We start from the raw sequence: 26,789 nt of genomic DNA, 5'->3' as shown, positions 1-26,789 counted from the left end.
CCTCAACTGAAGAACGTAAAACCAGCAATTATTAGCAATAGTACAAAACACTGCTGCCTTTTTAAAATTCATTTCTGCTTTGGTTTTGTACTATAACTTTTAATTTTTAAATGCTGTTCAGAGTTTGGATGAATTCTCAGTATATAAGAAAACAAAACAAACACACATGCTTCATTTTATTAATTATTTACTTTACAACAGTTCATTTGGTTGGACAAGCATATTTGAATTTAATTCCAGTACAAGTGCCGTCAGCATTTTTGCAGCTCTGGTTAAAACTCACTTCCACCCAATCAACCTCATCCGGCTCCAACGAGATCCACCTGTGTGTGGCTGCAACCTCCCTCATCTTACCCAAAGAGGTGCCTTTAGGTCCCCTACAAACTTCTTTAAAAACGGCAAAAACAGAGACGCTAAGATTACCACTTCCCCACCTCTTGTGCCATGGGTCACTCATTAGGATTGGGGTTTGTAGCTTTATTTTTCTAAGAACCTTTTTAGTCAAACTTTCAGATTTTTGTCTTTAACTGACTAAGTTTTTTTCAGGTGGTTCATTCTTTTGGTAGTTGTTATGAACACACAGGCTCAAAAGAGGCCCCCTTTAAGTAAGTTTTATTTATTTTTTTTAATTTTTCCTAAAAATGTCACTTAATCAAAGTACTGCCTACTTACTCACGTCAATGTTTATTTCCAGATATCACCGCTCAGTGTCTGGGGAATGTGATGCGTGTGGATGTTGGTCCACTTGGAGGAAATCTTATGAAAATTACTGCCGTCATGAGTAAGCTTTTTTAAAAAAAAAAAAAAAAAAAAAAAAAAAAAATTCTTTGGCTTCTTGCCTCTTAAAGCTTAATTTTTCCCACTTTTTTTTTTTTTTTTTTTTTGTGTTCCTTATCCTCTCCTCAGATAACACTGCAATTCCTCTTACGCCAAGTTTAGCCTCGCAGTGTGGCATCAGTGTGAAGATTGATCTACTGGGAAACGCCTTGATTTATGCCTCTCTTCAAAACTGTTTTGCTCACAATGTGGTAACGTAACAAAGATAAAGACAGAATTATTAGAGGTTGTTTGTTTGTTTGTTTTTTTGTTTTCTTCTTTTTTTCAAAGCACCCAATGTGTCCTATGCTTCTAGTATTAACTTTTTCTTTCTTTTTAAAATATTTACTTTTGTGTAGGACGATAAAGAATTCACTACTGCTTTGCATGTTCGACTGCATGGAAACCAGTTGTTTGAAGACGAGGTGTACCAGGTGGTTAAAACTTGCCGCTACACTCCCTGGGCCTTCAGGGAAATCGTCTGTGACCACAGCTATATGGAGGCAAGTGACTGCAGCAAAACCTTCTGTGGTCATGTTCCCATCTATATGACAGTGGTGCTATAGCCCATGAGAGCATCAAGGCTAAAACAGTTCCTAGAGAGGTGAGAGATGGTTTATCATTGACTCGAAGGGTCTTGTTTCTAGGTGTCCGTGAAGAGGGCAGCTGCAGATGATTATGGCCTTCCTGCATATTCAGAGCAACAGGGCAGTCCAGAGTTTGCTTCTACTCGACAAGCCACAAAGGTTGGAGGAGCTCGTTTGGCCTCTAGTCTATTCTCAGACCCCATCTCTGCATGTAAAGTCACGATTTGGTGTTTGCCTTACAGAAACGCCCCATAGACGCAGGATACATAATCACAACAGTTGTGTTCTTCACACCTGAGGAGAGGATCATGAAGGCGACTGAGGCCCACCAAAGGGGGTACGGGGTAGGAAACACTCCCACCAGGGTGATTCTCCGGAGTTCAAAGTCTGCACTGGCAACGTACACCCAGACTGTGAGTAAACTGCAGATCGCATGCTTTTCACACATGCCTGACATGACCTGGCATCTTGTTCTACAGACAGACTCTGGTTAAAGTACTTGTAGCCCATTAGATGGCTCACACTTGCAGTCAGTAACCAATTGGATTTAGATTCATTATATGATCAGACTACCTTTTTAAACTTGTTACGGTCTGACATTTGACAAGATAAAGTACATATGGCCCATTAGCCTACATTTCCATGTTCTAACGAACTGCTCTTTTGCACACATGCTTTATCTTCAATGTATTAAATGTTATCTCACCCTGCAGGTAGCAGGGGTGCCCATGAAGGTGTTCAAAACCTCGACTATCTTTGAGAAGCAGTGGCTGACTGCTCGAGTTGATGCTGTAGCTGCTTGTCCAGTGCTGGACGGTAATTAAACTCTAACCATGTGAAAGCTGCAGGGAGCCTGTGTCATCTTGTGTTTAAAACCTGAAGGCTTTAGCAGTTAAATCTGCAAATTTGTTTTTTCTAGTCTTCATTATTCCTAGGGTGGTGATGCATTTGGACGTTTAGAAATATTAACTTGCTGTCTGTCCCAGGTTTAATATGAAGACTTGTATGCATGTGTGGTTTAGAAATGCTAAGCTGTTAGCAAAGTTGTCTGCCAGCAGACCTTGTAGCCTCTAAATCCTCTATAGTAGTGTCTGTTTTGGCCTCATATTATGCCTTATGTGCAGGTCATAGTGTTTCCTTCACGCCCACCATGATCACTTGGCGCCTGCCCCAACGCATTGACCCCTTAATGTCCTCTGGGCGGGTTCAGCTCTTGGAGGTGTACTTAGGAATCAACGGTCAGACGCTTGATCCTACTCAGATGCCGGCCAAGCTGTCTACCGACGACTCGTACATCATTGTTCAGCTTCCTGTTGGGGCCGACGGTGGATACTTTAAGGTGAAAGGCAGTTGTTTTTATAAGAAATCAAGATTTGCATCAAGTATATACTGATAAATGGCTTCCTTGGCCTTTTAAGATGGCAAAGTAGTAAAAGCCACTTCTCACTGTGAAATGAGGGCCCATTTCCAAAGCTGAGCCTCCAAGAGTTGCTCTACAAGCATTAAAGCAGGAATCTTATAAAGAATTATTACAGCTTTTGTTCTGCTTTTAAATATGTTCCATTAGGAGTAGTTATAATGACAAATTCTTGGTTTTAAAATGATAAACAGAGCCATATCCAGGGAAATCGGTATCTCCTCTCCTATACAATCGAACCCATGCTGGAGTTGCTCTGGACTGAAGATGGAGAAGACACAAGATACAAAGTCTTGTTTCCCATCACGACGCCTTTGTTGTCACTGAATCTTCAAGTTTTTGACGGCGAGTCTCTCCATTCCACTTATCATATATTATGATTATTTGTGTAAAGTGCAAGCTCACTGAATTCCTCTTCTCTCGTCCCTACAGAGACTGTTCCGAAACAGCAAGTGTTTAAGCTGGTGCTTGGGCATTTTGCTCCTGACGTGGCGCTGATGAACATCACCTTCCCCTCTGAGGTTTTGACTATAGCACAGTGCCATGCCAGAGGCTTTAACATCAGAGAGCATGTGTCCCCTAACAGCAGCTTGAAAGTCTTTACACTTGAAGTTCCCTTCACAGACCCTGCCGTGCTACAATCGGTAAGATGTAATTTCAGCTTGGGGGGCAGAATATTAATGCATATTTAATTTGACTGCTAATCTTTCCATTTCCCTACAGAGAGGAATGGGATTTATAGTCTACTCTCTTCACCTGACCTTTGGTTTGCTGGTGCTGAATGAGTTTGCTCCATTTTCTCACACAGTTTACCTGGAAGCCACACTGGAAGAAAAGGGTCTGTATGGCTGTTTATATACAAATGTAAACACACAAGCCTGAAATGTTTGTCATGACCTTGCACCAGCTGCAGGCCAGGGTTCTTGATGCCTTTTTTAATCTACCTGCAGTTCCTCCTTCCATCTCTGGAAGCTGTGATTACCAGAACTTTTATGTCCTTGTGGAACATGGAACCTCAGACTTCAACTTTCATACCATGGTGGGAAAGCGACTGCTGACACCAGGTTTGGCTCAGCAGTATGGCTACATGGAGAATGGAACTCACTTCAATCTTGTTGTGCCGTTTGCAGCCCCTGATGTTGAGTTTGAGGTATTTTGTGCTTTGCTGTAGATGAGAATCTTCTGTTTAATGTCCTGCTTGCTCTAACTTGAACAATGTTTCAGGCTATTACACCAACTTCCATTAGGACCAGAATTGACATGATCCTGAAGGATCCAGAATCTAACGTGCCCATCAGTGACTTCTCGATGGCTTGCAATTTCTTCTCATCGCTTACTGGTTGGTTTGGGTTTCTTGTTGTTTAAATTTCATTGGAGAGTTTGAGTCGAGTTTTTAAACTTTTCTTTTCAGAGTGCTTCCCTAATGGTACCATAACCACTCTGGCTGTGAAACTGGAGTCTGTTCCCAGCCTGAACCCCAGTGAGCTCACGCTGCTCGACCCCACCTGCGGTCCAGTCTACAGTGATGACCGCTACGCTTACTTTGTCTTCACTGCTAACTCCTGTGGGACTACCAGAAAGGTACTGTCACTGCACAACTTCATGACTAATACAGACTATTAATGGTGAGGCTGATCTGATGTATTGTCTTTAACTTTGTTCCCTTAGTTTTTGCCCAATGCGATGCTCTACGAAAATGACATCTCTGTGCCACATGACCTCGAAACAAAAAGTACATCAGACTCTGAGGAAGCAGAATTTGCGTGAGTGGCTGATCGTTATTAGGAAAATTAGGAGACTAAAGTTTTTAAAAGTAACTTGAATCTCTGGATTAAATGGACTCCTTCAGCTTTGCGTTATCCCTTATTCAATCTTTGATCCTGAGACAAAGATGAGTGTCTGTAGGAATTTTTCTCTCTGGTCTTTGCACTTCTGACTGCATTCAAATCTCATGGCTTGTCTTCTAGGCTAAGGGTTTCATGTTACTACGACCTCAACACAACCCACGCTGTGTCCTTCCACACCAGACCTCGCAGGAGTGAACCATATGCTGAAAATGCAAAAGGCCAGCTGCAAGTGGCAATGAGACTTTCTTTGGGTATGAAGTTGGCATAATTTCATTTTTCCACAACACAAATACAACTCCAGCACTGGAGAGATTTAAGATTCTTCTCCCTTAAACTGGAAGTCATCCTCAAATCATTAAGCAATTTTAAATTAATCTTTAACTGCCTTTACTAACTAAACCTTACTGCTTTATCTCTAGAAGATCTAATAGTTTTTGAAAACATTTTAAAATTTCTGGCAACTAGATGGTTCAGACTTTAAAGGTTGCTGTCATCAGCATGTGGCTAATTTTTCCTGCTTAATGTTGACAATCAGCTTCAATGGTTTTTACTCCAGGAGCTCCTATAATCTAAAATGCCTTGTCTATTGCGTGTAAGGAGTTGGTATTAGTTTTCGTCATTCTACTTTGAATTTATCCCTAGGCGCAGCTCTCATTAAAGTAGCTAAGCCTTAACTAATCTTAGTTTTTATTCTAACATCCCAGAAATTGGATATTGAGCTTTATGCAAGAAGCAAATCAGGAATTTGTTCTGGGAGCTGGCAGCTCCCAAGTAAGTAGGTCCGTGCATGGCCATAATTGGCGGGTGTATATGCAGCATTTGTGAGAGGAAAAACCTCAATGTCCTGAGCTGATTATATTGTTCAAAGCCTCCTGTCATTATGTCATTTCATGCTGTCTCTCTGCACTTAGACGACTCCTTCAGAGAGTTTTACAGACTTGAGGACTCTCCCATCATGAAACATCTCCAGCAGCCGCTGTATTTTGAGGTGGAGCTCATGAGTGCAATAAATCCTCAAGTATCACTGGAGCTGGAGAACTGCTGGGCGACATTGGATGAGGACAAGATGTCCCAACCCAGATGGGATCTGATCATAAACGGGTAACGCTCAGGCTGGTGTTTGCGTATTAGCATAAGCTCTTCCTTCATACTGATGCAAGGATGGGGTAGGGGGACAAAATTTAACTTTTTAATGTATCTTTGAAATTGTCCAGCTGTCCACACACAGACCCACACCATGTGGTCTTCCATCCAGTGTGGACTGATGCTAGGGTTCAGTATCCCTCTCACTTAAAGCGCTTTGAGGTCCAGATGTTTGCCTTTACTGAAAATGAAGAGGATCTAAGTCCTCAGGTAACTCAGCCTGTTTAAAAAAAATATATATATATAAAATCCATGGTTCAGAAAACTGCACATGCAAATCTGTACTCATAAAAACACTTGCATCTTCTAGGTCTTTGTCCACTGTGACGTTGTGATCTGTGATACCAGAAATCCATTAGGTGGCATTTGTAATGGGCAATGTTCAGACCCAGAGTACAGAAGAGGTATAGTATGAGGTCTTTTATAATGGAACCTTTTGTTTCAAGGGTTTGACCCAGAAAAAGAAGAGAACATGGTGTGCCATAGTACTTCTGTCTCAGACTAATTTTCTTCTCAGCCTGCTGAAATTGGTTACTGTTAACTTTCCTCATTCTCTTCTCTCCACAGGTAAAAGACATATCTCAGAGGAACAAAGTTCAAAATCATTTGTGACATTTGGACCAGTAATTATGAGTTGATACAATAAAGATTTTTTTTAAATTCACCTTTATTGTCTGTTCTTTCCTATGCTTTGCTACATGTGGAAATTTGATTTTCCACCTGTAATTCTGAGTATGTAGTCGTGTTGCCTCACCTATCAAATTATGTGAGAAGTCATAATTCAATGTACCTCTTTGGGTTAAGGACTCTTGCAGAGGTGAGTGTGCATTCACAAGAGGAATACTAGTGACCATGTGTCTTAAAAGACAAATGAAAGGTTTATGATATGGAGAGACGTGTGGTTTTGAGATGGTGGCACTCACGAAAACTCCAGTCAAAGCTGGAGAAATGAAGGTGCCAATATTTTCATTGGGGGGTGCCAGACGAGACATGATTGGAGGACAGCTTGGCTTGGAGACAAATTGCTCTGTCAGGCAGGAGGAAGACCAGAATGTTAGTGTATGACAGAGGATGCAAATGAAAGATCTAACGTGGTGCCTAAAGTAGCCAAAAGACTGATTAGAATCTTAATAATTTAAAGTTGCTTTTGTACTTTAGAAAGCCCAATAAATATTTATAGTTGTCTTTGAAATGCATCAGTATAAAGTGACTCATTTTACAGCCCACAGGAACAATTTCCACACTCATATTTTCAGAGGCATTAACTAGGATTTCTGTAGTGTGGTGGGTGCATTTTTCCACTTCAAAATATTTCTTCATAAATAGATACTCTGGAATTTTATTTTTTAAATGACATTCAGCAGCTCCTGAATGGTAAATGAAGCTAATTAAATCAAACGGAGTACTCTGCTTTCTTGAGCAGTCGACCAGTGCATCTTTCCATAGTCGTGTAGTTCCAATGAGGCCACTTTCGCCATCCTCTGCACATCTTTCTGATCTTGTGCTATCAGGAGGCTCTCAATGGTGGAACAACAGGATTGGAGTTAATTCAGTGTTATTGATACAGTGCCAAATCACAACAGTAGCCTTAAGGTGCTGTATATTGTAAGGTAAAGACCTACAACAATACAGAGAAAACCCAACAGTCAAACAATCCCCTTTTAACTGGAAGAAACCCCTGGCAGAACCAGCCTTAGGGGAGTGGCAGCCATCTGTCGTTACCAGGGGGGTCAGAGGGGAGGGAGACGGGATGAAAGACGCACTGTGGAAGAGGGCCAGAGATTAATAACTAATGATTAAATGCAAAGTGTCGTATAGATGTTGTATAGATCTTCAACACTTCACTGTCCCAGTCCTGCATCCCGCCGTGCCTAAAGTCAGCCACAATTGTCCCACTGCCAAAACGTACTAACATTAGCAGCCTGAACTACCGACCAGTTGCTCTAACACCTGTTATAATGAAGTGCTTCGAGAAACTGGTCCGACGTCACATCATGTCCTGCTTGCCACCCACTCATCTCAGGGGGAGATGAGACTGCATACAGAGCTGAAGTTCAGAGGCTGTCAGATTGGTGTGTCGATAACAACCTAGACCTCAATACCAACAAGACAAAAGAACTGGTAGTTGATTTCAGAAGGAGGAAGTCCGAGCTGCAGCCTGTCAGCATCAACGGGGAGTGCATGGAAAGGGTCTCCAGTTTCAAGTTTCTGGGTGTGCACATAGACACAGACCTCCAATGGAGCTCTAACACCTCTGCGGTTTTAAAGAAAGCCCAACAGCGTCTCCACTTTCTGAGAATCCTCAGAAAAATGGACCTGAAGAAGGAGCTGCTGACAGTCTTCTACCACTGCTCCATTGAAAGTGTACTGACATATTGCATCGGTGTGTGGTTCTCCAGCTGCACCACAGCACACAGAAAGGCACTCCAGAGGGTCATCAATATGGCCCAAAAAATCATTGGACATCCTCTTCCCTCCCTGAAGGACCTGTACAGTACTCGCTGTCTCAAGAGGGCACGCAGCATTCTACGGGACGGTACACACCCAGGACACGGGGTGTTTAAGCTGCTGCCGTCTGGCAGGAGGTTCAGGCTGCTGAGGTCCCAAACAAATAGACTCAAGGACAGCTTTTAGAACAGGGCAATAGCCCTGATCAATGCAAATAGCTGACCTGATTCTATTCTGTACAGTTGTGTACTGTATTTATTCTTATTGTATTCTAATTTTTGCCTCATAACTTTTGCACTGTCCACTTCCTGCTGTGACAAAACAAATTTCCCACGTGTGGGACTAATAAAGGTTATCTTATCTTATCTCCATCTGCTCAAGCCACTTCTGTGCGGGGGCGTCTGAGCCGGTGTTGCTGTAAATGTGTCGTCTCCTTCTTCCCTGGAAGCACAAGATGGATGCTGACTCCACTTTCTGGCAGTCAGAGCAAGCAAAGTACTTTAGTTTGTCCATAAAAGTTTTGTCAAAGCAATTTATGGCTTTCCCTGTAGCCAGTGATTGTCCTTATTCCACATGCATTTTGAGTTGTGCTCTTATACACTTACATTTCAATTAGAAGTTTATGGGTGAGGGTGTGATTTTATGGCGCATCTATACAAGACTACATAAATTAAAGGACTATGACAACATCTGATCTGTGGCAACCATAAGCTGCCTTTTGTGAAAACTGGATTATAAAAATGAAACCAATTTGATTTGCGGTGCAATTTTAACCCTTGACGAGTTGATTCTCAAATTAGTGAATATCAAGAGCAATTTTATTTCATTAAGATCTGATTACAGACTTTTTACCCCTCCAAGCCACTTAAACTATAGGATTAAACAGAATTATCAAACCACAAAATTGTAGCTTAATTGCCATCATAATTTACAGGTGATTAGTTTAAAGTATAGAAGTTTCCACAGACAAATTAAAAGCTATGAAGGTGCACAAATGCATTGTCACTAAAATATATGATGAGAAGCAATTCTGTTAGATGAACTTGCTCAACTACAGAAGTTCTGTAATATGCCATAGTAGCACAATTGAATACTTTGTTCTGCATTAACCACAGTCTGTACCATTTTCACAGTCACTAAGAATCACTCAGCATTTACGAGCCATGGGAAACAGCAAGATGTCAGCTAGAAAGACGAAGTTGACTCAGCCACACTGGGTTGTGAATTGAGCACCCCATCCACAGAGTATTGCATTTATGAACAGTTACTACACCCTTTGGAAAGTTTTAGCAATGCTGTACAAGTAATTTAAGCCTAATGCTTCATGTGAAGCTCAGCCCATGACACTACACCATGCAGTTTACTTCACATTTCAATGCCCTTTTGTCTGAACACTGAGTTCAGACAAGTGCAATATGCAAATTCAAGCGGCATCGTTTTAATTAAACTGATACGTTTACATTTGAGGCCTTGTTATAGCCAGTTAAAGATGTCAGACCAGTTTAGAACTTGAGGCCTGCATCTACAACAGTCATGACCCAGCTTACAAATTGAAAAGCTTGACACCATATAGCTTAAGATTTATTTTTATTGAAATATCAATTTGAAAGTAGGATGGGTCCAGAGGAGAGCTGCCATTGGTGGGTTGACTCTGTACTTCTTTGCTCTGCAAATGGGAAAGAAAAAAGTCACCAACTGCACTTCAAACTTCAAGTTTGTCCCAGTCTTACACCATTAACACTTACCCCTTTTAGCACCTTTGAGTCCTTGAAATTTAGTGCCCTTTGTGCCTGTGGGATGCACACACTGGCCTCTGCAGATGCCATCTGGTGGGCCATTTGTATTACAAATCACTGCATCACAGTGCACATAGATCTGTGGGGAGACTGGAAGGTTAAGCACACATTGATACAGTATTGCATTAGACAGCCCTATGACTAGATTGCCTGAATCACCTGATCTCTCAGAACTTCGTTGTTATTGGTGAAGGTGAACATCCTCATAGAGAAGCGTTTGACGTGGGATGGCATGGCAATATTATCCTTAACTGGATGGAAGACTGTCACATGGGTGTCATCGCGATTCTCACAACTAGTGAGAAGAATATATAATTTAAATGTACCATGAAGACTCATTTTCCAAGTGAATTAACCACCCACTCTAGACTATGGCAAAGTTAGCTGGACTACATAGTTGAAGTAGTGGAGATTTTCCACTTTGGCATTTACTTATGCCATCACCTGTTCACAATGATGTCCCATTGGGGTACAGATGTCCTGTCTTCTTGAAGAGTAGCCCAGCAGTTTTCCACGATGAGCTCCAACTGGGGGTCTGTTGACTGCATCAGCACCACCTCAAAAAACAGGGGGTCTTTCAGGTATTTCTTCAGTGGATAATCTTCAGCTTTGTAAAAGTGCTGATAAGCAGCATCTGGAAGAGAAGCTCAATTAGAACTCTAAGGCAGTGTATACACCTAAAGAGAACAGATGTCAAATTCTCCACCTTGTAGCAAACCGACTGTCAGACTTACCCTGGGCTTGCCTCATTTGCACCATTAGCAGGCCTGTCCCAATTTCTGCTCTAGGATCATCGCTCCTTGGTTTGTGACTGAATGCAACAGTTTGTGTTTTGTTGACCATGTAGTAGCAGTAGATGGTTTGCCTAAACAGGATGGGGGAAAAAAACCCCACCACATTTTAAACTTTGAATCAGCAGTTCATCAGGATAACTCACTGGTCAGGTCTACCTACCTGTACCCAGGTTCAGCAGGTGAGGTTTTTGCTGTCACCTTATGATACAGGCTGATCTCATTTTGATAAACCATGTAGTTGTCAAAGAACTTAAAACAAAAAACACAAGTTGATTAACACATTTCCCAAAAGGCACTTTCAACTGATAAAGGTCTGTAAACGTACTGTTCTACTTGTTCCACATGAATCTGCAGAGAAAGAAAAGTGGGCAAAGCGATCGTTGCTGAAAACTGGTCTACAAGACCGGTCCTTCAATGTTAGCTGACTTGGGACGAGACTGGGCACAGATTCCAGCTTCACAGCCACTGCTGTTATTGTTCCATTAGGATAGCATTCTGAAGAAAGTAGACATTATTATGATTGTGTTTGTTATTTTAATGAGTAGTTTAAGTGATCAAATCTTACTAGTTGTCATCAAGGGAAAGCTGCAGGCCAGGGAGAGGTCACCAAGCACCCACTGATTGTTTGGTTCCCAGAGCACGATGTCAAGTCTGGCTTGGATGGAAACTGAGGAAACCAGCTGCAAGAAAATGTTCAGAGCACATTTAATTCGGATCCTAAGGAGACTGGCATTTACAGGGCTTTTCCGGTCTGTGCTTTGAAGGTTTTCAAAGAGTCATGTTATATACACCTCAAAGTTTGAGTCTTGGGCATTGTAGGGCACTCTGAGGATCAAGTGTGTGCGGTTTTCCTGCAGCTTGTAGGCTTTAGCCAGGTCGGGGGTTAGCTGTCGCATTCCAACTGCGGTCTCAAAATTACGGTCTTGACTGCCATATTTCACCCTGACGTAAAAGTGCTTCTGATCACAGGTGCCAGTAAGTGCAGGCAGCACTGCAAGGGAAAGAAAAGTCAATCTGGAGTTCAAAGCTCAATGTGCAATTCTAGAAAAGAGTCTCACCAACATCCTGCAGAGACGCCTGCAGTGTCACCTCATGAGCAAAGGAAGTTCCATCAGGCAGGATGATCAGCCCAACGGTCAAAGGGAGAGAGTAGGTTGTAACCAAGGGTTCGGGATTCTTAAGGGGGGAGAAAAAAAAAAAGAGTTATGTTGGCAGTTGGAATACAATCTTTAGTGCAATTTCCAATAGTTGGCCACATACGGTCTTCAGGACAACATCAGCATTGAAGGACACTTGTAAAGAGAAGCCCTTTGTGCCATTGGTGTAGATGTGCTCCTGGACAATCAGGCCTCTGGCATTGCTCTCCTCCACAGTGAGAACACCAGTAACAAAGGTGATGTTCTTCAGCTCCACATCATGAAAGAAGCCCCCCAACATGACGCTAAACACACCGTCCTCTGGAACCGTATCTGAGGAACAAGCCACACGTTTAGGCTTTTTCTGCAGGCTCGACTTTCAGTTCTTTACTTTTAAGTGGGACTTACAATCTTCCACTTGGGGAGGTCTGGGCATCAGAGGCGTTGTAATGGGGAACAAAACCTTGTATTTTATATCATCTTGGGTCCCATCCGCCCTCCAGAGTACCTCGAGCATTGGCTCCACAGTGTAGGTGACATAGTACTGATATTCTGGGGCATGACTCTGCAATTATTTATAGCATTTTAATAAAACGCACATACAAACACACAAGTCGCATGTTGAGGTAGATTTCCAGACCTTGTAGTAACCATCGGGTGAGCCCACTGGGATCTCGGCAACAATGTGAAAGTCTGTGGTGGATAGTGTGTACCCTCTCGCAGCCATCTGAGACCTATCCAGCCTCTGCCCATTGATGCCCATGTGCATCTCTACAATTCTGAATGTGCCGTCCATTAGAGGGGTCATGCGGCGAGGGATGTACCAAGAGATCACACTCTCAGTGAAGAGTACGCCCCCTAGAAGAGAGGAAGCAACTTCTTGACAATTCTACACTTTAATGCTTACTGTGAAGAAGGTTTGATGCTCACCTGTGGGACAAGCTGCTGCCAAGTTCACGATACCCAGACCACTTTCTGCCTTGTTGTAGACGCTCACCTTGAAGACTTCCATGGGGATTCCAGCCACCTTAAGGAAAAATAATTAAAAAAAAAATATATGGACTTTACTGTCAGTTTTAATTACCAGAAATAATTATCCATTATGAAGTAATCCTTACATCCTCTGAGAAGGTCTCTGGTGTATTGTAAGGGCTTCGCATAATCAGTCTGTTAGAGGTAGTCATTGCACTGTAGCCAGCTTGTTCAGCCTCCCTTGGCACCATTACCACTGGTTCAGGGGTGAAAAATGTCATCTTCCAGATACCATGCGATGCACCAGAGTCCTGCAGCAAAATGGAACATTTTGAGCCTTCATTGGATTGCATTTAGTAATTTTCTTAACTCTATAATCTAGGCACCTCAAGCAGATATGAGTCAACATTTTGATCCTGAGCCGGCCGCTTAGTTTGTGGATTAGCTTTCATCAAGTAGTTTGACACCTAGAAGACAAGACAAAGCTAATTGAAGAGTTTGAAGGGCATAAGTATTAAAGTAAACCTGGCAGTGTTACGTAACCCACTTCCATGTAGTTCCTGTCACAGAGAATCTCTTTAGGGGCCCAGCGAGTGTAGCTGCACGTTTGATTCACTTCATGAGTTACCACATCTGATGGCCTCTGGCTGTACATTTGGAGTTTCAAGCCAATTTTAAATGTTGCATCATCCTATAAGAGAAGTGTAAGCAGTTAGTTCCCCCTGAAAGTCTGTTCCTGATACACTATTACCTGTACTCATTTGCAAAATTGCAAAACTTGCAGACCTAAACTTTTAAGGTTTCTATTAAATGGAAGGTTGGAGTAAAATCTAGGTGATATTTAAATTTGTAATGTTTGGAAAGAAAAAAGTTCCACCTCAGCTCAACATACCTTGTTGTCCACAAAGCAGCCCATCAGAGACATGTAGATTCTTGTGTTACCCCAGGGGTCAGACTCCATGCTGTACCCACACTGAGCAGCCAAGGTGGGTGTCAACAAGACACACTGGGTGCCATCTGGAGATGACATGCAAACATGAGGGATCTCTTCTCAAAGCAATGACACAGCCTGTTCCCAATTAGCCCTTTAACTCACTGATGGCTTCCACTACAAGCTGGTTCCCCACTGCTAAAGCCTCATCCATTGACAGCCTCATTAGATTTCCTAAACAGTCTGCCTTTAAACCACTGCCTGTGAAAGAAGACAATGGTCAGGTAGTGTAGCCTCAATTTGATCTGGAGCAGTTTAACGAGTTAGTCTTACTTGACTGTGAAGCGAGCTTCGTATTTGGCCATGCTTGACCTAAAACAATTACTGCAGCCATCAAGTTCCATAATAAACTTGAAGGGGGAGAAAAAAAATGCACATTTTAGAAAAATTAGAGTAACTGTCAGAAAACTAAACAAGACTTAACTTAAACTTACATGTTTTTAAGCCGCCACATGTCGCAGTGTCAATGTAACCATGCAAAAACAAAAATTTACTGAAACCAACCACAACCAGAGCTTGGCATTGAAACCCCAAGCAAGACCTACCACCAACAAACCAGCTCTGACGCAAAAGAGCTGACTGCTTCATTCAGGCGTCAGCAGCTGTTTTATACAGCAGGTAATCACCTCTGCACAGGTGAAACGCATCAGTGATGCTTCCTGCCTCACTCACTGTGGGGAGGCTCCACTTATGATGCCTTTGCTTCTCGTAGGACATCACAAAATCTGTATTTGTGTGAATAAGCAAGCGCGAGACAGACATGTGTCATTAAAAAATTTATTGTCATTGATTTGTGATTCTATTTACATTTGTCTATATTATATTTATATTGTCTTCTGTGTATGTTTGTTGTTTCTATATTTGCTGACTTCCTTCCTTTAAAACCACATCACCTTGTATTAAAACTTAAGCTGTGTCTGAGCTTCAATTTAGGACACAAAGTGTGCTTTATGCAGCTGAGACATTCCTCATTATTATTTTATGTCAGCTTCTGATTAGGGTTCATTTAAAGTCACAAAGCCTCTCCTACAACCTTCAACAGGGGGCTTCAACATTTATCAAGCTTTCACCTGATGGGTCGATAAGTCTGCAGTGTCCAGTCTCAGTCTTATACGGCCCTTTATAAAGGATATCAATTTTTCACTAACTGAGAGGAGCTTGAGTCGGTGTGAAAAAGGAATATTAATGCTCTTCTTAAAAAAAAATCCATTATCTGTGACCCCTGATCCAGTGGGACGTCTGCTTCATCAGATCAATTATCCTCTGATTTTCAGCTCTGTCTTTCTTTGTGCAAATGATTTTATATTTAAAAACAAAAAAATGACAAGCGAATAAAAACAGTTGGACAATTAGTGATATTAAGTGCACTGGTGTACATTTTGTTATCAGCAGGATTAGAGGTTACACGTGACATGTAGGTTCAGAAGCTGTCAGTATCCCCTGTTTATCTTGTGCTCCTGGTCCAGAAGTGTCTGTTGAAGGCTCACTTTGGCATCTTCAAAATCCGGGTTGAGCTTTAATGCCTGCTGGAAATCACTCTTGGCATCGTCAAAAAAGCCTGTAAGATAATAAAAATTGTAAATACATATTAAATATAAGGGTATCTTTTATAATAAACTTCTAGGCTGGATTTTAAAGAGTCAGCAGTAAAAGCACAAGGGTTGTGGCAACTTGCAAATACACAGCTCCATCTAGTGTCATAGAAAAGAAAGCACCAAACAGTTACAGGATAACAGTTGACGATTTCAGAAGCCTTTACTGTTTCTACTGTCTTGCATTTATTCGTATATACAATGTCTTTTGCCTTTGCTGTCTTTGTCCTTTCTTGTAATCATCTTTAGTTTTCAGTGGAGGTGCAGCCATCCACAGATCATCACATCTCTTTTTAAGCCACATTTTGTGACAATATGTTAAAATTTGTGTATACATGTAAGTGTTCTGGCTGCCAGATTCTGAAAGAGTTTATGTTGTCCTACTAATGATTTGGATAATCCTACAAATAGAGCGTTATAGTAGTCTAACCTACTCGATATGAATGCACGGACCCATTTCTAAGAGTCAGTTTGAGATGATATTTTTCTAACTATTGATATATATTTAAACGTAGAAAGCACATTATGCTAATTAGCGATCGAAACTGAGATCAAAATGATAACATGGCTCCTGTCTTTTTCAAAGTGTTTCAGAGAAAAGGGTGATAAATAGGTAGGTACAGCTGTGTATCATATGCATAAAAGTGATAGGATATATAATGATCCTTCATGATAGTACCAAGCAGGAGCATGTCAGAATAATGGACCAAGAACGGAGGAACCTCCGAGCTTTTATTTTTGCAGATCTAAATGTACTACCTGAAACACAAAACTCTCTGTGAGTCTTTGATAACAGCTGTTTCTGTGCTATGATTGGATCTAAAAACCTGACTTGTACTTGTATCATAAATACTGTCTAGCCAAAATAGTTTAAAACACCTTTTCAACGCAATTGGAAGGAGTAATGTCATTCTTCTAATAGACGTAGTGTCATCTGTGTTTCAGATGATGATTATGAGGAAACACAGGCAAGTCTGCTATAATGGAGATGTTCAACCTATATGTTGACCTCACACATATAAATACACAGTGTGTGCTTATATTTCTTTATATGGTATACAATGTTAGTGGACTGTTTTCAAATAGGACCTACAGAGGTTAATAAAAACGAAGCAGAGAAAAAGACATTTATTTTGAAGGTAATGGGCGGAAGCTGAGGTGGGGTTTTTTGGCTGTTGATGTGAACTGGCTTGCTGCTGCGAGCTGTCTGTCGCTTAATTGTTGCTTCTTCTTACCTAATCTATAATGAATTAGTCCTCTGTTGTAGAAAGGCACTTCAAACTGGCTGTCAGCTTGTGTCGCAGAGGTGTAGTCATCCACCGCTTCACGAAAGTCCACCCGGAGGTACTTTATCTGCCCGCGGTTGTTATAAGCAGTTGCTAAACTGCTTGCTTCACATTCCCTGTTCAAATATAACACAGTTAAAACCCCCTTTTAAAATCATGGCTACAGTTAAATGTGAACATGAGAGAGAGGAAGGGAACTGAAATTAGCTAGCAGTTAGCGACAACGGGTCACAAAATTTAATGTGTAACAGAATGTGTCGTAACACCACCATGTTATAAACGACAACAGCTAGCCTTTAGCGTCTCCAGAATAAAATGACGATACCTGGACTGTAAGCAGGAAGAAATAAACTTTGTGTACAGCTCTTCTGCCATTTTAAAATTCTCCCTTTTAAACTCAGCGTGGGCGTTTTCGAGTATCTGGGAATTATTCTCCTCCATGTGTGCGAAAGGTTTTCTTGTTTTTCACCTGCGGATGTGACGTTGCACTACAAACTGTCCAATCATAGCGTGGTTCACATGTCGGCGTAGATCAGTGAGGGTTCATGGTACTAAACACGAATAAAGTTTTAAAACCTTTATTAGTAAGAAAAAATAAAATAAAAAATCGTTTTTATTGTTTTGAATACTACGAAGCACCATTCTCTATGCTCTTCCTCTTTCCCTCCTGCCTGGCAGCTCCTTATAAAGCCAACATCCTTCATCTAATCTCTATCTTCTATACATGTCCAAACCATCAACTTTGTCTGTCTTGTGCACTAATCATTGCTTTGGACGGTTGATCCAAGGTATAGAAACTCATTTACTTTCGCTGTCTCTACTCTATCATTCACAAACAGGTCTTCTGCTTGACTTTCATTCCTCTTCTTCTTCCCTACTCTCACTACAGATTTGACATCTACAAACAGCATTGTCCACAGAGACTCCTGCCTGACCTCATCTGTCAGCCTGTCCGTCACCACTTTCTGAAGCTTCTCAGAGCATCTCCCTCATGTAATACCACCCCCACCTTGAACCTGTCTGTCCTACTGCACACCCCACCACAGTCTCGCTGTCCTCATACATGTCCTGTACCACTCTGACATATTTATCTGTCACTCCTGAATTCCTCATCTAGTACCGCAGCTCATCTCTTGGCGCCCCATGACATGCTTTCTTTAGAGCCACAAAGCCACAGTGAAGCACCATCTCTGTATGTCTCCATCACATTCTCAAAGCAAACGTTGCATCCGTAGTGCTCTTTCACATTATGAAACCAGCTCACTGATTGTCACCTGTCCTCTTAACATACCTTTAATAATACTTTGCCATGTCTTCATGGTATGGCTCATGTATCCCTCTGTTGTTACTACAGCTCTACACATCATCCCTGTTCTTGAAAACTGGTCCCAGTACACCTTCCTCATTCCTCAGGCATCCGATCGCTCCCAATAATCGCATTAAACAACCTGTTAAAAATCCACTGGTGTGCCATCAGGACCACCTGCCTGTCCCCTTTCCATCCTCTTCATAGATGCCCTCACCCCCTCCTTACTAACCTTTCTCCATCTGTTCTCCTCTGTCTCCCATTTTCTTCATTTAGTTGTCGTAGAAATGCACCTTTCCTATATTATTTTCTTTGCTCATAATAACTACTAAACTACAGCTTTCTCTGTTTTTCTTGATTTTTCATGTGTACACACATTTGTGGAAGAGAGATTATCTTCTTATTGTTTTACTGTGCCTCTCAGGGGGCAAACTATCTACCTGCACCATCACCTAATAACAAGAAGGTCCTGGGTTTGAATCCACCAGCTGGCTGTGTGGAGTTTCCATGTTCTCTGTGTCTCCATGACTTCTCTACAGGAACTCTGGCTTTCTGTAGGTGTGAGTGGTTGTCTGTCTCTATGTATTAGCTCTGCGATAGATTTGAAACCTGTCCTGGATACACCCCGCCTCTTCCGTGATGTCAGCTGGGATAGACTCGAGCCCTAATGTGAACCTAAATTGGATATGTTGTGGAAAATGGATGGATGTTACAGAAGACAAAACACCATGTGAGTGAAAACCAAACTGTGCTTTCTTTTTCTAACAGCAGGTGTCAGACTCAACTTAGATTTGATTTAAAAAGTAAATGATGCAGTTAGTGCAAATAATATTGATTATATCTATAAAAAGCATCTGAGTAGGAAATCCAACAAGAGGCTTCATATCTTTAAAGACGTTTTTTTTTATATTTTAAAGAAAAAAACTGCTTATTAATCACCCCAAACACCAGTAACAAGACAATGGGAACTCTCACTGCAGTGAACAACAAGAAGGGAATTCTGTAAGGAAGAATGTCCAGGGTGAAGAAGTCAACTGTCCCGCTGAAAACAAATTACACCCTAAGAGCTAAAGGTCATTCAGAGGCTGTGCACTTCCCTTTTACAGCCCATTTATCTCCAGACTGTGTGGACGAGTTGAAACGGATCAAACAGAAACAGTTTGGACCAGAGGAAGGGCATGTAGGCCACTGTCTGTTGACACTACTGAGAAAACAGATATAATATACTAATTTTCACGTCAGTGTGACTGTAAATTATTACATGACAGGAATCCAAGAGGAAGAAGTTGGCTTTGCGGTTATGTGTTAAATTGTCACATTTTATTTAAGATTTAACCGTTTTATTTCGACGGCGATATCATGAAGAAAACATAATGTTCAGAAATCTCAGCACCGCCGAGTCTCATCACCCAAAATGTTGCTGTTTGCTGAGAGAATTAACACAAAACATCCAAGATCACTGTGAACTGACAGAACCAGGAAAGACACACCTTCAATAAGAGGGTCCTATTGAAGGTGAACTACAGCACAGAGTCACTCTGAAGGTAAAACATATGTGCCATTCGTACATATAGCTGTCTACACTTTTATGAGTATTTTGGCAGATTTTTAAATTAAGTAGAAATGAATGCAACCGTGGCAACAAACAACATAAAAATAAACCTTTCTGTGCGTGCATCATACAACACAAACATGATATAGAAATGTAGATTTAAAATAAATTGTCTGATGAAAAACGCTGACAATGTGGAGCTCGTGTGAAGTGCAACTGATGTAAAACTCTCAGTCTGCACTGTGATACATTCAGATACATCGATCGCAATTACAGAACAGACTGTTTATCATGAGATTTGGCTGTTACACAAGTCAAAGTCCATTTTTTATGTTATTGCTCTAATGACAAAACAGTTATTGTCTGGATTAGTGATTACAAGAGGCTGAGGCTGATCCATGAGGCTGATTTGATTTCTGGAGCCTGAGACAGATGGCAAATTTTTTCGGTCATGAAAATTATGGTCATTTTCACTTCTCTTCCTGTTTCCAGGTTTTATACTAAGCTGTTTAATATTTAGTGTGTAGATATGAGAGTGGCCTCACACTTCCCTTCCCAAAATAAAAACCTAGCAGGGAGTTCACTGCTTTGCACCTCTGACGAGCACATATGGTTACTTTAAACCATCCCCAGCTTAACACTTGTGAGAAACGGTAAACGGTTTATTATAAGGAGACACGAGAAAAGCATTTCAATGAGGACATGTGCAGCTGTTAAAGTAACAGAGTAATCAATGAATGTAAGCAGAGGATTCTGCTATTTAAACCTCCTGAAGAGACATCCGTTGTAGTGTCTTTTCCTTTTCTCGGTTGCATGTGAGTCCCATTCATCTTTTCCCCCCCGAAACACTGGTGGGCTCACCTCTGTGTGCCTGTGTGTGTGTGTGCCTGTGTGTGTGTGTGTGTGTGTGTGGGGTGGGGGTGGGGGTGGGGGGGGGTAACTATGAACTGAAATACCAAACAAACCAAAAACAGCTGTCTGCTTAAAGGAGGGAGGGAGAGGATCCAGAGCAGACCTGAGGTAAACATTGGCATGTTGACTCACACAGACAGCGCAGACAGAGAAGCTCTGTTGTCTGTGCTGCAGAGTCATTCCAGAGGTGACACGGTAACCTCTGTCTGTTGTTTTTCTGGCACCAGCCAAAGCGTAAAAGATAGCAGGGTACAAAACCAGAAAGTTTTCAACTCAGAGCAGTCAGAGAAGTAAACTGTAGACTTTAATCCTGCTATATGTTATGTTACTATCAAAGATGTTTCTGAGTGAAAAAAAATAGAGGTTTAAAAACTAATTTCCCCCTGACCCCACACATCTTTACCGTTCTGTGAAGCCAAACAGTGTTACAGCGCACTGTAAACAGAAATGTTAGCGCTTTACCTTCATATTTGCCTTTCTAAGTTGACATAGAAATATGTGTATGTCATAAAAATGTACAGTTATGTAAGAGACTCTTTTGTATCTACATGTTTTCCCAAATACCTTCAAGTTTTTGAAGATAGATGTTCATTGAGAGGACTTGGAATGAATTTTAGAAGAGTTACAGAGACAGTTTGATACATTTAATTTTAATTTTGATTTTTAATCATTGAGCGCCAGGCTTCATTTACAGTAATCTTTTTGGGTAAGCAGTGAGCAGTGAGGCTTAAACAGACATGTTTAATTAAGATACCTGCTTTCAAAGAAATTCTGGGTTTTTTTGGTAACATTTGTGTTCATTTTCCTACATCTAGCATATTTCCTCCATACAGTAACATCTACAAAAGACTAAAACTAACATTAAAACCAATGAAACTAATCATTTCCAAACAATAAAAGCTTCGCTTAAACAAGGAAAAATACACTGAAAAGTAAATACAATTAAACTAAACTAAAAAAAAATATTACAAAAACTGTAACAATTCTGGAATGCAGAGTTATAATCCTAAATATTTTCACAAAATAAATGCCATCTTTCAGTCAATCAGCTAGAATTTTACTACTTAAAGAATTTACTATAACGCTGTTACATCTTTAGATAGTAATTGTATTTTTTTAAATATGTATTTTATAGAGTGCATCATGTAATATTATTTCAAAAATAATACAACAACAAATGTACAAATATGAGATTAGATTTTAATGGAATTTTTTACTATATATATGGTATGATACATGTTTGTGTCACCACCTGATAAATGGGAAAATATTCATTATTCCGTATTTTTAGTTGAATTCAAGTTGCACATTTATTAAGGCTACGTGTAATTCAGCACCAGGCTAATATATACAATATTCATTTATACAAAATAGAAAAAAAAGATTAAAGAAATGTTAGATTACTATATATTTTAATATGCTCCTGGGGGTTTAGTTTAAGTAACATTTACAGTAGATTTGGGGGGAAAAAAAATCATCAATAAAAAGTTAAAATAAAGTTTATTTGTAGACATTGTTGCTCAGCAGTCAGTAACCTGGGGGGTTGATTTGTGAGTCATTGCTTCTCTCAGTCTGTGGTTGAAGTTAGAGTGGATCGCAGGAAGTTCCTCCCCATGATGCAGTAGTCTGTGGGAGCAACAAAAGTCATCTGGCTCTGCGGAATATAAATAATCAGGAGGTCAGATTGCTCCCAGTGGGTGGGAACCTTTTACTACCAATCATGGAGGAAAAAGCCGCTGACTCTTACTTACGTGCAAAGTTTCAGGCACGGCCCACCGTGTTCTCAAGACGCTCTATTCTCCCAGTCACGTCAGCAAGTTTGAGGAGTCAAGGACTTTTTTTTTGACAATTATACAATGGAGCAATAACACCAGTAACAATAATAACACGAAGAAACCATCAGCTGTCAGCTGCAGAGACTGTTTATAATAAACTGTCATCCATCTGAAACAACAGACTGGATATGCTTGGCTGCGAGCTGTTGGATGGCTGCCTGCATCTGCTTCTGGAAAGCCAGTCTAGCCTCGCATTTGCAGGGATCCTCCACCACCTCGACCTTCACCTCTTTGCCGGGAGAAAGCAAATTTCACATCAGGGTAACAGATCACGCAGAGAGTGAAAAAGCACACAGAGCACCACCCACGCCACTTTCCCCCACTAGACTGCTGATGGAGAACAAAACAAAGCTTAAATGAATGGAAGCTTTTTAAGGCAGAAAAGTACCAATTTCATGTAAACTGTCCAAAAAAACAAAACCATCTGCTACAGATTCAGGATTTTTGTAGTGTTATGAAGCCCTGATCAGAATCCAAGCTGGGTATCTACACGTCTTTAAACTGTTGAGGAGCATTAGTATGACACCAAAGAGCTGCAGGAATCCACACAGTATGATCTTACGTTTCAGGGAACATGTTTTCTTGTCCGCATTCAAGATATAACCTTTCCGGCACTTGCAGTAATACGAGGCGTTGCTGTTGACACAAATGTGTTCGCAGTCGTGTCCCATGGAGCAGGGGTCCACACCTAGAATAAGCCAGGATTAAGGGATGGCAGCATGGGTACAGTTTTTTGCATGCAAGCAAGGTGGGTAGCTTGTGAAACGTAAGACTATGCTAAAAAAAGATAGAAGCTATTTTTTACTTCACATTTTGGAATTTTATGATTTTTTTCTGCATGCACGAGTTAAAAAAGTATGACTGGAAACTTTTCGAAGATATTTGTAGTTGACCACACATGTGGCGGAAACACCTTCACCGCATCTGTGAACTGCTGTGTGTTGGACAACTGAGGTAACATAACAAAGCACATCAGTTTGGACAGTTAACGAACAGACGCACACAAATTCACACATATGGAGAAACAATACAGCAAAACATCCATTTCAAACCTTCAACATCTGTCTTTTAGTACACGAATGTAATTGAAGAGCAGTCAAGTTAGCAAACTGTTTTTGATAGTTGATCATTGTGTCTGATAAATTTACTTTGAAAATTCGATGTTTCTTATGTTTCAAAAAGAATAAAATCAGCTTATATGGATGGATTTCACTTATCATGTTATGTTCATCTGAATGCTTTCTAATCAGTTTTCCAAATGTTTAAAAGTTTTGTAGAGAGGTTTTACTCTACGTTTTAATTATTTTCAACACAGACTAAGGAAAAATTCAGAGAACCGGGACGCTTTGATTGCAAAAATAATCAATCTATGATCACCATATAAACGTTTCGCTTTTTAAAGAGAAGCTGACAGTCTTAAGACTTTCCGTGGGTTTAAATTGGCGACTACAAGCACGTTCTAGAGCCGACATCTGCAGTCCATACGGGGGCTGAGACCATCTGTTCTAATACTTTTTTCACATTTTTACCAATAACTGTCAATGACCCATAACAGCCTCCCCCAGACTTAATGATGGAAAAAGGTCTTGCAGGCCGGCTTTGTCCTACCACACAGGGTCTCTCTGAACTTGGACGTGAGCTTCTCGATGACGCCGTAGGTCTCCACGTAGAAGACGTGGTCCTCCAGAGGGGTGCTGGCCATCAGCTGAAGGGATCGCATGTCTGCACGGTCCACCCCGACAGCGTAGATCTCGATACCCTTTCCCCGGGCTGCAGCAGACACTTCTTCCACCTGGTCTTGAGGTCTCCCGTCTGTCACGATGATGGCCACCTTGGAGATATTCCTAGAACGAGGCCGGGCTCCAGACTGCTCGGTGAAAGCTTCATTCGCTGCAGTTTTGATGGCGAGGCCGGTCATGGTGCCAGTCGCCAAAGGCTCAATGCGGGAGATGGCTTTCTTCAAGTCTAGTTTGCTAAAATAGTCTTTGAGCAGGAACTCTGTCTTGACCGTGCTGGCGTAGTTGACCACAGCCACCCTGGTGGAATCTGAGCCCACTTCAAGGGTGTCGACTATGTTGGCCAGAAAGATTTTAACCTTCTCAAACTCTCCTCGACGCACGCTGCGAGAGCTGTCAATGATGAAGACCAGGTCCAGGGAACGGCTTCTGCACTGAGAGTCTGTCTCTGTGATCAAACCATGGCAGGATTAAATCGATATAATACAAAAAAAATTCAGTTCGTTATTCAGACAAACATTTGTACTTTCTCTGAGGTCATTATGTAGTTATTCATCCACAAAAGAAGAAAGAATACTTTGGGATGCACTCAATGAAACAATTGAGCATCGCCGCGGTGGTTCCTCTAAAATGATATTGTATGCTATTTTACATACTATGCATCATTTCAGGGATTCAACAGTCCATCAGAGACATGCTTTATCCTTTCATGTCATTTTCCTGAATGAAAAGGATGCCCAACACATGAAAAATGGCATGTCAATGGCAGTTAGAATCCCTGCCAGTCCAGTTTTACACACATACATTAAACTAGATCATTTCTGGAGTGTTTACCTCTTTACATAAACATCACTGATGAAATGGAACTAAAATATCTGACCTGAAAAAAGAGCATTGGTTGGTTTGGAAAGCAAACCTAACTGGTAATATTCTACCTGTCGGCACAGGACTGACGGTGGTGATGAAGCCGCTTTGGGTACTGACCGGTAGCGTCACAGGAGTGGTGGTCTTCCCTGGCGGCACAGCGGTCACCGGTGGCACTGTACTCGCTGGCAGGGTTGGTAGAATTGCCGGTTCTGGTTCAGTTGGAGGGCGTACCACAGGTGAGGGGCAGAGACCTTTCACTTTGTAAGGGAACGGGTCTTTGATCCCATGTTGGGGATGACGAACCAGTGGTGGTGAGAGAGCTTTGTGTATGTGATGCATATGTGGGCCTTTGAATGTGTGGTGAAAAGGTGATATAGGGACTGGGGGTCTGTGGTAAGTCACTGGTGGAGATAGAGGAAAGGGGTGATACACTACCGGTGGAGGGATCCTTGGTGGCTGGTAGTGGTAGTGATACCTTTCTCTATACGTGTAGTCACTTCTGTGAACTACGAGGCCACCAGAAAGGAAAAGTGATGAGAACATTAGTAGGTTGGTAGAAGGTAAACAGGAAAGTTGTGTAAGTTGACATTGTGTAGTAAGTAAAACATACTGTGCAATAATCTCTTTTGTTTACTTTGGATCACAGACAAATTATTAGTATGTGCATTCAGCCATCCGGGCTGTTTCAGACAAGCCTCTACTATAGTCTGCACAGAGCTTGTGAAACCCCCAGCCAAGATCTGAGAATTCATGCAGGATGTGTTTGAGAAGAGTGTAAAATTTATTTGTTAGAATGAATTTTTATGAATGAAATATCTGTAATATTAAAAATGAATGATTTTTACTACAAAAAATGTGCATTAATCTTTTGTGGAAAAAAGCAAAATAATACTGCTAGAAAGGAGCGGTGGACAAAGTATGCTCACTCAAGTATCTTGTACTTTGTCAACTCCACTAAACTTGGGAGTCAAATTCTAGTTGCTCTGCTCTCTGATATTTTAAATGTCTTACATGTTTGTAAGCTGCTGTATTTCTTTTCCTAGCCTACCTATTCCACCACTGCTAGACTTTTGTGTAAAACCAGAATACTAAAAATTAAAGACTTACTTGCTGGATTCAGGGTCCTGAGCGGTGGGTGCCCATTATTTCTGGTTTGAGCGTAACTCTGAGCAGCCATTAGCTCGGGATCCCCTGCCATGAGGTGGTATGTGCCCTGTACATCAGACAGCAGGGGTGCAGCGCAGTACAGGAGGATCCAGTGAAAAGCCTTCATCCTTTCAGTGTGCAGAGCGCCTTCTGTGGTCTGACCTCTCTGAACACTTTGTCTGTGAGGATCAGGGGGTCAAACCGCCACTGAGTAGGAGGAGACCTGAGTGAGACACGTCAAACTGTCTGCCCCAAAAAGGTGGGTCATGAACTTCAGGAGGTGTATAGAAGAGCCAAAAATGTTTCTTTGTTCTTACTTTTTCAATGTTTTGCAACAGTGCTGCAAATATGCAAATCTTGTTTTAGCATAATGAAAAACATTTGGGACAATAAAGTGGTAAATATGTGATTTTGTTGATCTAAACATGCTGTCTGAAATACACTCTACCAACAAAGTCCAGAGTTTGAATAACTTACTATAAAACCTGTGGAGCTATAGACAATAACACATTAGCTTAAAAAATTCTGAAGAATTACTGTTTAAGACCACTTTCAAAAATTAAAAGAAAGTCTGGCTACTTGGAAACAAAATAAACAAATAAGGGCTGGG

The 26,789-nt window shown here is 41.2% G+C and overlaps 4 protein-coding genes across 7 annotated transcripts; 1 reads left to right on the top strand and 3 right to left on the bottom strand.

Annotated features, from left to right (window-relative positions):
- Positions 1 to 444: 444 nt before the first annotated feature.
- On the top strand, positions 445 to 6,448 carry LOC146692104 (uncharacterized). Of its 2 annotated transcripts, none has more exons than XM_085433559.1 (21): positions 445 to 467; positions 547 to 605; positions 695 to 781; positions 907 to 1,028; positions 1,176 to 1,319; positions 1,464 to 1,562; positions 1,646 to 1,816; positions 2,117 to 2,219; positions 2,528 to 2,742; positions 3,015 to 3,165; positions 3,253 to 3,464; positions 3,544 to 3,658; positions 3,771 to 3,970; positions 4,045 to 4,159; positions 4,232 to 4,401; positions 4,489 to 4,583; positions 4,788 to 4,918; positions 5,579 to 5,768; positions 5,882 to 6,020; positions 6,121 to 6,214; positions 6,378 to 6,448. In XM_085433559.1, exons 1-21 carry the CDS (start codon positions 445 to 447, stop codon positions 6,446 to 6,448), a joined length of 2,706 nt encoding a protein of 901 aa, XP_085289685.1. The 2 variants fall into 2 exon arrangements, with proteins under 2 accessions (XP_085289685.1, XP_085289684.1); XM_085433558.1 differs by having other exon boundaries at positions 1,464 to 1,580.
- A 3,388-nt stretch (positions 6,449 to 9,836) lies between these two features.
- zpax1 (zona pellucida protein AX 1) lies at positions 9,837 to 15,388 on the bottom strand. 3 transcript variants are annotated; one of them, XM_085432064.1, is made up of 21 exons: positions 15,324 to 15,388; positions 14,221 to 14,297; positions 14,053 to 14,148; positions 13,849 to 13,973; positions 13,504 to 13,647; positions 13,343 to 13,423; positions 13,103 to 13,267; positions 12,915 to 13,011; positions 12,625 to 12,842; positions 12,393 to 12,549; positions 12,109 to 12,317; positions 11,907 to 12,024; positions 11,640 to 11,839; positions 11,414 to 11,528; positions 11,174 to 11,343; positions 11,009 to 11,097; positions 10,789 to 10,919; positions 10,499 to 10,688; positions 10,214 to 10,349; positions 10,004 to 10,133; positions 9,837 to 9,924 (listed from the first exon to the last, which is right to left on the bottom strand). In XM_085432064.1, exons 1-21 carry the CDS (start codon positions 15,359 to 15,361, stop codon positions 9,857 to 9,859), a joined length of 2,754 nt encoding a protein of 917 aa, XP_085288190.1. In that variant the 5' UTR covers positions 15,362 to 15,388; the 3' UTR covers positions 9,837 to 9,856. The 3 variants fall into 3 exon arrangements, with proteins under 3 accessions (XP_085288190.1, XP_085288191.1, XP_085288192.1); XM_085432065.1 differs by lacking the exon at positions 15,324 to 15,388 and adding an exon at positions 14,382 to 14,638; XM_085432066.1 differs by lacking the exon at positions 15,324 to 15,388 and adding an exon at positions 14,493 to 14,638.
- On the bottom strand, positions 14,711 to 17,330 carry ttc32 (tetratricopeptide repeat domain 32). The gene is made up of 3 exons (XM_085432067.1): positions 17,151 to 17,330; positions 16,775 to 16,941; positions 14,711 to 15,505 (listed from the first exon to the last, which is right to left on the bottom strand). Exons 1-3 carry the CDS (start codon positions 17,264 to 17,266, stop codon positions 15,378 to 15,380), a joined length of 411 nt encoding a protein of 136 aa, XP_085288193.1. The 5' UTR covers positions 17,267 to 17,330; the 3' UTR covers positions 14,711 to 15,377.
- Positions 17,331 to 21,278: 3,948 nt separating this feature from the next.
- Positions 21,279 to 26,327, bottom strand: matn3a (matrilin 3a). Its single transcript, XM_085432063.1, has 7 exons — positions 26,141 to 26,327; positions 25,102 to 25,539; positions 24,039 to 24,614; positions 22,993 to 23,118; positions 22,562 to 22,659; positions 22,347 to 22,413; positions 21,279 to 22,249 (listed from the first exon to the last, which is right to left on the bottom strand). The coding sequence occupies exons 1-6, from the start codon at positions 26,304 to 26,306 to the stop codon at positions 22,357 to 22,359; spliced, it is 1,461 nt and encodes a 486-aa protein (XP_085288189.1). The 5' UTR covers positions 26,307 to 26,327; the 3' UTR covers positions 21,279 to 22,249; positions 22,347 to 22,356.
- Between the last annotated feature and the right edge of the window lie 462 nt (positions 26,328 to 26,789).

This window comes from Copadichromis virginalis, linkage group LG15 (genome assembly GCF_057382275.1).
Source record: "Copadichromis virginalis isolate Kocher_CV1m ecotype Utaka linkage group LG15, C_Virginalis_male_GT1.1, whole genome shotgun sequence".
Classification (NCBI taxonomy): Eukaryota; Metazoa; Chordata; class Actinopteri; order Cichliformes; family Cichlidae; genus Copadichromis; species Copadichromis virginalis.
This window is presented reverse-complemented; position numbering and strand designations above follow the sequence as displayed.